Source organism: Loxodonta africana, chromosome 15, assembly GCF_030014295.1.
Source record: "Loxodonta africana isolate mLoxAfr1 chromosome 15, mLoxAfr1.hap2, whole genome shotgun sequence".
NCBI classification, from domain to species: domain Eukaryota; kingdom Metazoa; phylum Chordata; class Mammalia; order Proboscidea; family Elephantidae; genus Loxodonta; species Loxodonta africana.
This window is the reverse complement of record NC_087356.1, coordinates 25648639-25660205: the sequence shown is the minus strand read 5'-3', so window position 1 is coordinate 25660205 and position 11567 is coordinate 25648639. Positions and strand designations below refer to the sequence as shown.

Sequence of the window (11567 nt, the reverse complement as noted above, 5' to 3'; positions counted from 1 at the left end):
CTTTACCTTGCTAATTCACTGAAAATGCAACAAAATGGTCTGTATCAGATGTATAAAGAGGACTATAATACTTTGAACATAAATGCAATTGGACTAAATCAAGCTTTTAAAACTCTTATGTAGAAACTGACAGAGTTTTTCAAGTTACTGCTAATCCAGAATAATATGGAACCAAAATTATCTATATGGGACTGAGTAAACTAACAGAATTATCATAAGGTTTTTAAGAAAATATTATTGATGTTCAATGTTCTGATTTCTAGATATAGGAAACCATTTTTATTTTTCTTTTCCTCTTTCAATATAAGAAGCAGCTATATCAAGAACTAATAACACTATGCTAGTTCTAAAGAATGTTTTCACAGGTTAAATGAACTTTTGACAACCAAAAACCCAAATCCCCAAATCTGCTTAATATTGTTCCAAATGACTATATATATATATATATATATATACACGTATGTATATATATTAGAAAAGACATCAATTAAAAGATTCCCTGGAGCTTCATTGAAACGGACCATACATAGCTCTCTTTGCTAATCCTTGTGCCACCCAAATTACAGAGAGTTAAGACTTGGATGCTCCTCTCCCAATTAAATAAAGTTGCTGCTCCTACCTGGACAGTTCAACCAACTGAAGGACTCAAACTAAAATTCAAAAATTGCCAGAATAAAAACAAGACAAAATCTGGCATGGACAATTTATCCAGGACCAGGCCTATAAACCGTTTATTCCCGAACACTGCAACACATACATAGAAATACATTTCTTGAACTTTGAATATTTCTTATTCTAGTATTTGCTATCCTTTTATCTTACATACTTTTAAGGTCTGTGCACTAAAAACTTGCCCTGGGTGAGTGAATGTTATTGAAATTGTTGCTTCATGCCTAACCCTCATTGTTTTAAAGTAGTTTAGACCTGTCAATTACATTTTATTAATTGTTAAGGCAGATTTGTACAGGTAAGCCTTTCTGTGTATTTTAACTTAAAAAACTGTCCTTTATATTTTTTCTTACTAGTATTTTAATAATCATTAAGTTATTTGGTGCACCCATTCTTGTTTACTCATACATGACCTTGTTTAAAAGGGTCTAATATATGCTAATTACTCTTGTTTATTTCTTCAAGTCAGTTTTCCTCCATTATGAAGATTTTCTTAATTTCTTTGTTACTATGCTTCATAATAACCACTGAGGCCTGAAAAGATAACACTTTTGTCAGATTGTCTCAATCTATGGTAGACACCCCCTATTGCTATTTTATTAACACCACTGGAGAAATGGAGGAAGACATTCACAAAGCACACTAACAAGCAGTTTGTTTCACTTCATTCCTTCTGTGGCTGTACCTTCTTTTTCTGATTTATTCTGTTAGTTATCACAAAGAATAGGATCATGGCTGAGAACTTTATTGAAAACCAGAAGAGTTATCCTGATAATAATTGTAATTATCAAATGTATTATGAAATGTGTGTTCAATTTTGGAAGCAGCTTATGTACATTAATTCCTCTCACTTTTGTAATGTGGTGGGAGGGTTCTGTACCCTATATTAGCTTCAATGAAAAGGGGAAGAGAAATGATGAGTTTGTGACTTTGAGGCAGAGGTTGGTGTTTGGGAGCTATGCTGGATGAGGCAGAGATTGGGATGATGAGACTGAGGGGAGGAGGAGGGGCAGGTGCCAATGGGAGGCAGAAGACGATAGGGCCCTGGGCAGACAGGCGCCTTGGAGACTCTGAGAGGAGGGACTATCAAGGCCGAGACTAGTTTCCACAGAGTCAGCAGGGGGAGGGAGTCAGAGCTTCCGGGGTGGTCAGGACCTATGTCAGGAGCATATAAGTCTGGTGATATCTCAGCTGTGCCTCCCATTACTACTGGCCCACAGGACAGCACTTTGAGGGGCAGGGAGCAGCACTGAAGGATGAAAGAAGGAGAGATGAATGGTGACAAGGCCTATTTCTGCACAGACAACCAATGTGTTTCCCTGCATCCCAGGGGTAAGAAAACTGTGGACTGGACTTCTTGTGCCCTGTCCTCTACCATCTCTCTGAGCCCCTCCCTGGCTGGCCTGAGCTCTGCTTGTAGCTCTCCCTGCCTCCAGAACAAATAGGCAAAGGCAAAGTTAGGTCAGAATGAGGATGGGGATCCTCAGTCCCCACAAGAAATCCCCCTGAACTCTTCTCCATCCCCCAGGTTGGGGAAGACAACCTGGCAAAAGAAAGGGATGAACTTTGAATTCAGAAGGACCTGGCCTTGAATTCCAGCTCTGTACACAGGGATGGACCATGAGGCCTCTGGGCTGAGATCTCTCCACCATTGAGAGGATTCCCTGTACACAGCCTCAGAACCCTCAGGCACAGATCTTCTCAGACCACCTATTGTGGGCATTCTGACCCTGACAGAGGGAAGCTCCAGGACTGACCGTTTAAGAGAAAAGCACCCTTTCGCATTTCAGGGATCCCATGACAGTTGGTGATGTAAGCAGCAGCTCCAAAAGACTGTGAGTCTTGCTCTGGTCAGGATCCATGAGTGAGGCTGGCACTGGACTCCAGGGTCAGGGCTTCTGTTCCTCCTTTCTCCCTTCCTCCCTTCCTCCATCCCTCGCTTCTTTCTCCCTCCCTTGGAATAAAACTGTGCCAGGTTCTGTACCCTGTGCACCACTGAACCCTCCTCCACTTTCTGAGAGCTGTGGTCTTGGCTGTACCACTTGGCTTTGAGTAGCTACAGTACCCCACAATTAGTCCTCATGAGCATTTCAAGGTGTCTCCTTTTCATTTTCCATAACCACCCTTTATGATAAGCGTGCCAGGTGTCCCAGGTGATACAGCACACTCTTGTCCTCTGAAGGCATGGACTCTGACGCAGTGGGTCCTGCAGCCCCCAAGATGCCGAGGCTTGCCCAGGCCGCCCTGGTATTTCTGGCTGTGATCATCGTCTCCTTCCTTGTGGCTTTCATTGTTGTGGGTAAGCTCCTAGGTAACCCAAACCCCATTGACTCTTCCTCCTTCCTTCTGCATAAAGGCCCCAAAAGTGACCTAGACACACACCCTCTGGGGCCCTCTGCTCTGAGAGGGTCACCGTTCCTCCAGCCCCAGACCCAGTCCAGACCTTTCCTGGGACCAAACAGAGGTCACTGACCAAGGATTTTCCCCAGAACTTAGGGCCTGTGAAAGAAGACTCTGAAAGGGGCCTTGGTGCCAACTCCCTCCTTCTAGAACCCTAACTTGGCGTGGGACAGCCTGTTCCCCCAGGCCCAGGACTGAGAGTTTGTGCTGACCAGGAATGGGGGGGGGGCTCAGTTCTACAGCACCCAAGACCTACACCAGAGGCAGATCCATCATTCCAAGAGTTTCAAGAAGGGTACAGTACCACTGGACAGCTGCTTGTGGGCCCAGACAGTGAGTAGCCATGGTGGGGTGGGGGCTGGGAGGGAGCTGGGGCATTGGGATGCCCAGAAGAGGACAAGCCTCTACCTACCACCTCCAGGCCCCTGAATGGATTTCACCCTCCTCACAGAATCTTTTTTTTTTTTTTAAATCTCTATTGAGGTATAATTGACACATATTAAAATGCACGTATTTAAATTGTACAATTTTATAAGTTTTGACATATATATGAACTGTGAAACTATCACTGCAATCAAGATATGAACATATTCATCATCCTTCCCTCTACAAAGTTTACTGTGGTCCTTTGTAATACCTACTTCTCCCTTCCCCCCTTCATTCCCAGGCAGCCACTGATCTACTTTGTCACTATAGATTAGTTTGCACTTTGTAGAGTTTTATGTAAAAAAGTTGTACACAGCAGGTACTCTTTTTTTTTAGTCTGGCTCCTTTCATTCAGAAAAATTATTTTGAGATTCATCCATGTTGTGCGTATCAGTAGTTCATTGCTTTTTATTGCTGAGCAGTATTCTATTGTGTGAGGAGTCCTGAAAGTGCAATAGTTAAGCACTCGGTTGCTAACCAAAATGTTGGCAGTTCAAACCCACGGGCCACTCCAAGGGAGAAAGATGTGGCAATCTGCTTCTGTAAAGATTACAGCCTTGGAAGTCCTATGGGGCAGTTCTACCCTGTCCTATAGGGTCTCTGTGAGTCTGAATCGACTCAACGGCAACGGGTTTGGTTTTGATTCCATTGTAGGGAATATGTCACAATTTATTTATCCATTCACCTGCTGATGAACATTTTGATTGTTTCCAGTTTTTGGCTATTACAAATAAAACTTCTGTGAGCATTCATGTGCAAGTCTTTTCATGGACATAACCTTTCTTTTCTCAGATGTGAATACTTAGGGATAGAATGGCTAGATCACATGGTAGGAGTATGTTTAACTTTTTAAGAAACTGTCAAATTCTAAAGTGGCGGTACAGTTTATACTCTTTCTGGCAGTGTATAAGAGTTCCAGTACCTTCACATCTTTCCCAAGGCGTGGCTTGGTCATTAAAAAAAAGTTTAGGTATTCTAATAGGTGTGTAGTAGTATCTCACTGTGATTTTAATTTGCATTTGTCTAAGGATTTGAACATTTTTTCGTGTGCTTATTTGCCATCTGTAAATCTTTTTTGGTGAAGTGTCTGTTCAAATATTTTGCTCATATTTTATTATTCAATTCTTCTTATTAAAATTTCTTAATATAGTCTGTTCTTAAAGTTCTTAATATATTCCGGATACAAGTCCTTTGTCAGACATGTGATTTGCAGATATTTTCTCTCGATCTGTGGCTTGTGTTTTTATTCTCGACAAGATTTAAATTTTGGTAAAGTCCAATTTATCAATCTTTTTGCTTTTATGAATTATGCCTTTGGTGTCATATCTGACAAATCTTTGCCTAACCCAAGGTTGCAAAGACTTTCTTTTGTGTTTTCTTATAGAAATTTTATAGTTTTTAATTTTATGTTTAGGTTTATGATTCATTTTGAGTTAATTTTTGTTTAACAATAAAATGTCTGTCTTGAATTGATCTTTTTTGCATTTGAATATCTAATCATTCCAGCACCATTTGTTGAAAAGATTACCCTTTCTTCATTGAATTGCCTTTGCACCTTTGTTGAAAATCAATTGTCTGTATATGTGCGGATCTCTTTCTGGACTTTTTATTCTCTTCCATCAATCTAATTGTCTATCTTTACAAGGCAGAATCTTTGACTGGACTTTCCACACCTTTAAAGGTTATCTGGCCCTGCCTGGCTTGACTTCAGCACAGTGACTGAGATCTCATATACCCACCTAGCCGAGGCTTAGGGAACAGGACAGAGATCCTCCAGAAAGGATCCCTACCCAGTTGGGTTCTTGTCTCTATTCCTGAGGGGATACTAGAATCAGGAGGTAACCACAAATATCTGAGATTAGTGCTAGCTCATGAGGTGAGCAAAAGGTGATAGTAGGACCAGGGACAGCTGCAGGTGGGGTTGGTGGGAAAGACTCTACAGATGAAAGGTGCTGCAGTTACCTCGAAAGACCCCAGTGACCAAGGTGTTTCACCCAGAGCTCCCATATCTCCAAACTGTTCTGTAGGGACTCTTGTCCTATGTAATATGTGGTGGGGACAGGCAGCCCTTTAAAAGGCTAGCTCAGCTCAGTGGTCCAGTGTCTCCTGGAGGGTGTGGTGGGCTTTCATCCTAGCCCTGTGGGTTGAACAGGGTGCTTCTGCCAGTGGCACCTTTTTTTTTCCCATGGAATTTGTGATCAGAAAACTTACATGTTTAAAAAAAAAATCTATATAGTTTTTAGGAAGTAACAAAGATGAACCAAAAGAGTCCATGCTTGGTGCAGGCCTAAACATGGATTTTATCCATATCTATTTTCTTTTTCATAATGACCCACTTAATGGTAAAATTTCAGTGAAATTAAACTTCAACAGCTCTAAATTATATAATGAGTTACTTTCAAGTTCAGTTACAATGGCAAAATACTCAAAGCCTTACCAGCATGACTCTTGATGATTAGCTGGTTTACAGTAGGCAAATATTTCAATCTTTCAGACCCCTTAGTTTATATGTGATAGCCAATTAGTCTTGTTTTTTGGGCCCATATTCTCAGGTGGCCCATTCCCAGGGTCAGAGAGGCTGCAGTGACCAACAGGCCACTGGAGGAGCACTCAGGGCTGTGGAGTAGACATTTCTCCTTGGAAATCTTGAGAATGCTCTGATTGGCCTATGCAACAATTCCCTATGTAAATACTCTCTTTGGCTGACTTGTCCATTTCCTCCACTCCAGGTCCCTACCATTCTGCCAGGGTGGCAGATGTGCAAGAGGCTACCCAGATGTTGAAAGGCTATGTGGAGAACTTCAGCACTTGGGGTGTGGAGATCCAGATGTTGAAGTGCAGTATGGTCAATGTCAGTTCTCAGATTCAGATGCTCAGCAGTCACCTGGAGAATGCCAGTGTTGACATCCAGATGGTAAAAGGAGAGCTAAAGGATGCCAACTCCTTGATTATCCAGATCCAGATATTAAGGAGTTCCTTACAGGGAGCCAGTGATGAGATCCAGAGGCTTAATAGAGATCTAGAAAAGGCAAATGTTCTGAACTCCCAGACCCAGAGCTTCTTAAAAAGCAGTTCAGAAAGCACCAGCATTGAGCTCCACATACTAAGCAGAGGTTTAAAAAATGCCAGCACTGACATTCAGATGTTAAAGGCAGGCTTGGAAATGGCAAATGCCCAGATCTTGTTGGCAAACAGTAGTTTAAAAAATGCTAATGCTCAGATCTACCTTTTGAGAGACAATCTAAACAGTGTCAACATTTTAAGGACCCAGAGCCAGGCTTTAAGAAGTAGTTTGGAAAGAGCCAATGATGAGATCCAGAAGCTTAAGGGAGGTCTTCAAAATGCAAATGCTGCAAATTCCCAGACTCAGACCTTTGTAAGAGGCAGCTTAGAGAAGAGCAGTGCTGAGATTCAGTTGCTAAAACGTCATTTAGAAAGGGCTGGTGATGAGATGCATTCATTAAAAACAGATTTGGAAAAGGCTATGGCCCAGAGCCAAATGATAAATAACTGTCTGGAGCAGACAAATGCTCAGGTTCAAGTATTAAAAGCAGAGGTGAAAGTCACCAATGCCTTAAATTCTCAGATCCAGGTATTAAATGGTCACTTGGAAAATGCCAGCAGTGAGATACAGACCCTAAAACGAGGAATGAGGGATACTGCAGCCTTAAAAGCTCAAACCCGGACCCTAGGAAGCAGCCTGCAGAATGCCAGTGCTGAGATCCAGAGGCTTAAGGGAGATCTGGAAAATGCAAATGCTTTAAACTCCCAGACCCAGAGCTTCTTAAAAAGCAGTACAGAAAGCACCAGCATTGAGCTCCACGTGCTAAGCAGAGGTTTAAAAAATGCCAGCACTGACATTCAGATGTTAAAGGCAGGCTTGGAAATGGCAAATGCCCAGATCTTGTTGGCAAAGAGTAACAGCTTAGAGAAGAGCAGTGCTGAGATTCAGTTGCTAAAAGGTCGATTGGAAAGGGCTGGTGATGAGATTCACTCCATAAGAACAGATTTGGAAATGGCCACAGCCCTATGCCAAATGGCAAACAGCAGTCTGGAGCAGACAAATGCTCAGGTTCAAGTATTAAAAGCAGAGCTGAAAGTTGCCAAAGCCTTAAATTCTCAGATTAGGGTGTTAAATGATCACTTGAAAAACGCCAGCAGAGAAATACAGACTCTAAAACGAGGAATGAGGGATACTGTGGCCTTAAAAGCTCAGACCCGGACCCTAGGAAGCAGCCTGCAGAATGCCAGTGCTGAGATCCAGAGGCTAAAAGGTGACTTAAAGAACACCAAAAACCTTACTGCCAAAATCCAGGGGGAGCAGAGCCGCCTGGAGATGCTCAGCACTGCCTTTGCTTCGCAGGAGCAGCTGCAAAAGACCCAAAGTAAGTGGTGGGCAGGGGGCTGGGCTGGGGAGGATTGCATCCTTGGGAATTGCTAAACAAAAGAACTGAATGAATCAGTGAGTCTGTTGTGGCCCCATTTCAAATAGCTGTGGTATAAGTGATATGAAAGAGTGGCAGGGAGGGATGAAAGAGTTGAGAGAATTGGGGCTTGTGCTCACAGAATGAGCTATTAGAATTTGGAAATTGTGAGGTTAGGCAGACTAGGTGATAACAAAGTTTCAGGTAATGTCATGGGTGTGAGCAGCTGGAGAGGATGGAGATGAAGTCAATGAAATGAACGAGGCTATGGGATGGATGTAAAACCTCCCAGAAAGATGACAGGAATTGAGGTGGAGAGGACTGTAAATTGACAGCTATGAGTTGGTAAAGAGGGTGGGAAGGCTAGAAAGTAAGAGTCTCAAAACAGTGTTGTCTGGGCATCAGGGCTGTCTGAGTGTCCCAGGAGTGACTGAGCCCATGCCTTGGAGCTGCTGCTCCCTGGAGTATTGGGTAGTGGAATGGGGGTATGGCCTCAGCAGGCCTTGCTCCTGGAGAACTGGGCATCAAGGATTGCACGGGATTGTAAATCTCAGTGGTCAGCTCCAGGAGAGGTCAGGAAGGTCAGCTTCAGATATCTGCCTTTAGCCTGGTTCCCTCCCTTCCCCAACCTCTGTTCCAGATCAACTTCTCCAGCTGATCCTGCAAGGCTGGGTGGCCTACGGGAGGAGCTTGTATTACTTTTCTAATGACAAGAAGTATTGGAATGAGGCTGAGAAATTCTGTGTGTCCCAGGGAGCCCACCTAGCATCGGTGACGTCTGAGGAAGAGCAGGTCAGAGCTGAGGGCTTGAGGTGATTCCAATGGAGTTGGTGTGTGATGAGAGACTTTGGTGCTTTCAACTTTTCTCTTTCAGAGAGGACACAGCAGAGACCTCCATGTCTCCTCTGTCAGTCAGGGAGCAAATATTTCTTGAATTCCTTTGAACGTCTTGCACTAGAGGTAGAAGCACTGACAGCAGACTCCAATGTCCTCAGTGAATGAGGGAGATAGTCAGAGGGCAACAGATGTCAGCACTGAGGAAAGGCAAAAGGAATTGGAGCCGAGTAGTTGCCCTTAAAGTACTGGGGAGCATGTGTTTCTCCCTACTCCCTCATTTTCCTCTCAGGATTCCTTTCCAGTCAGCAATCTTGATTTTAATGTTGGTTAATCCAGTAGCCATGCAGAGCCTGTGAGCAGGAGATCCACGCTTCTTGGGAATGCCAGGCACACGGATATGAGTTTGAGGACCACCAAAGGCAGTATAGTCCCAGGAAGGCCCATCTGCTGAGGATCCTCATCAGAACTTGCTGGGGTTATAAAAGGACCAATTCAACCCAAACTGCCCACCCCTTGTGACTCTCTTGAGACTGTTGTTACAGGTCTGTCAAAGGATACGCTACTTTGTCGAACACATCTTAATAAGCTGTGGCCAGATCTGTCTCCTCCCAGTAAAATTGCACTCCTCATCAAGGGCTAGGATTATCAAGGGACGGTCAACACGGGAGAACCTGGATTTCCCCTGAGGGGCTTGGCTGCAGAGATGTGGGCTCATGTTCCTAGGACCAGGGAGTGAATGGCACTGACTCCTCTTCCATACCATATAGAGAATCAGCTCCTCACATACTGTTAGCAGGCAATAACCCTGCCTTTCTCTCCAGGCTTTTCTGACAAAGTCCACAAGCACCTCTTACCACTGGATTGGCCTCACTGATAGAGGCATGGAAGGCTCCTGGCGCTGGGCAGATGGGACTCCATTCAATGCCATCCAGAGCAGAGCGTGAGTCCAGTGCTGTCTGGTGCTGTCTTGTGTGTGTTCCTATCCTCTGTGTATATCCCTGCCCAATAAATGTGTATGTGTGCTTGCATGAATGAATGCATGCATATGTGTATGCATGTGTATGTGCATGCATGTGCGGGTGTACACAGGCCTAGTGTGATCCTCGGCTGGACCTTTTCCCAGAGAAGTGTCAGGAGGAGATAGGTTCTAGAGTGGAGCTGGCAGGAAGCCTGTGAGTGAATCTTCCTGCCCCCCATCCTTTTACCTGCTCAGGCCTGTTTGCAAAGGGCCCTGTCTGAAGAAATCTGAGTGCGAGTCCTGGGTAGGGGCTGAAAGGGAGGGCCCACACTGTCTCCTTTTCCCAACTTGCAGCTTCATAGACCACACTTCCACTCCCTGACCCTGGGTCCTCAGTAGCTGAGGGTGACCTCAGCAGAGTCACCCTCAAGACACTCTTGGTCCTAGTTCTTCCCCCATCTTGTGCCCACAAGGAGTTGGGGACCCACATCACTTTAGCTCTATATGCCCCAGCAGGGAGAAGGGCCACTTCCTTCATCTAGCTAAATAAAGCCCTTCGGTTTCCAGGTTTTGGGATAAAAATCAGCCGGACAACTGGCTACACCACAATGGGCAGACAGAGGACTGTGTTCACATTCAGCAGATGTGGAATGACATGTACTGTGAGGCCGCCTACCACTGGGTCTGCAAGAAGCCCATCGGCCAGGGTGTGATCTGAGGGCAGGGCAGGGGTGAGAGGTCTCCCTCTTCCATAAAGCCTTGGGAGCCCCTGGACTCGAATTGTCTACTGGGACATTCCACTTGTCTTCTGTGTTTCCTGCCTTGTAGCCCAGAGGGGTCATGGGCTCCACAAGGGAAGACCGTGTTGAACCTCTCTGAATACCCTCAGCAACCAGCACAGGCCTGTCAGACTGCAGGCCCTCAATAAATACTTGTTGAATTAATGAAAGCTTTGTGCTTGCTTGTCTCTGTGACGGTTACCGCTGTCTTCTGCCTGGACTGGTTCTCCTTCCCTTAGTATCCCTTCTGTCCTGAAATGGGCAGCCTTTATTTAAGGGCTTCACAGCTAGTAACTTTTAGTTAGTTCCTTGAAAAACAGCAGAGATTTGACAAGCTACAAGTAGTAGGGATTATGACATTCCAGGAAGTCTTAGCCACCATGGTTGCTCCCTGGATTTCCTTTGTGTGCAGATGGACTGGAGTTAGATTTTATTAGTCCTTTAACCGACTCCAATCAGTAAACCAGTTGCCTTTGAGTTGATCCTAACTCTTGGCAACCTCACATGTGCCAGAGTAAAACTGTGTGCTCCATAGAGGTTCAATGCTGATTTTCCAAAAATTGATGGTCAGACCTTTCTTCTGAGGTGCCTCTGGGTGGACTTGAACCTCCAATCATTTAGTAAGTAGCTGAGTGCGTTAACCATTTGTACCAACCAGAGACTCTTAACCCACTCCAAAGACCTATTTCTCTTTCTATCATGTGGGTTGGCCTTATCATATCTTCACACTGTTAGCTCCCAGAGTCGGGTCTCTGGCTTTGGGCTCTCCATTTATCCTTCCAGGAACTCAGCTTTCTGCCAACTCAGCTTAGAATGGGAATTCCTCGAGCAGTTCCTGGCCTGGCCTTGTGGATCCCTTCCTGTGCATGCACAGGGCACCTGATGCGGACTTCTAGAGCTCTTTCTCTACAGAGCTCTTTCCTTCACACTCTGCCCCGAGTCTAGTACTCTCTGTCTCCCCAAATGCTCATCTCTCTGCTCAGCTCAGCAAGCTTGTCATGCCTTGTTTGGGACCCCCTTCCTGTGTTGTGGTCTAGAAGGCGCCTCCAGGAAGAAACCAAGGGGGTCATAGTA

General features: G+C 44.7%; 1 protein-coding gene across 1 annotated transcript; it reads left to right on the top strand.

The window, feature by feature from the left end:
• The first annotated feature begins 1435 nt into the window (after nt 1-1435).
• Nucleotides 1436-10625, top strand: CLEC4F (C-type lectin domain family 4 member F). Its single transcript, XM_064268700.1, has 7 exons — nt 1436-2001; nt 2852-2968; nt 3304-3402; nt 6225-7880; nt 8560-8711; nt 9578-9696; nt 10282-10625. Exons 1-7 carry the CDS (start codon nt 1926-1928, stop codon nt 10430-10432), a joined length of 2370 nt encoding a protein of 789 aa, XP_064124770.1. The 5' UTR covers nt 1436-1925; the 3' UTR covers nt 10433-10625.
• Nucleotides 10626-11567: the final 942 nt, after the last annotated feature.

Bases quoted from the DNA above. Each gene is read 5' to 3' on its own strand.
- CLEC4F (XM_064268700.1), top strand. From the start codon at position 1,926: ATGAAAGAAGGAGAGATGAATGGTGACAAGGCCTATTTCTGCACAGAC. The intron at 7,881-8,559 runs GTAAGTGGTGGG...CCTCTGTTCCAG, and splicing joins GCAGCTGCAAAAGACCCAAA to ATCAACTTCTCCAGCTGATC. The intron at 8,712-9,577 runs GTCAGAGCTGAG...CTTTCTCTCCAG, and splicing joins TGACGTCTGAGGAAGAGCAG to GCTTTTCTGACAAAGTCCAC.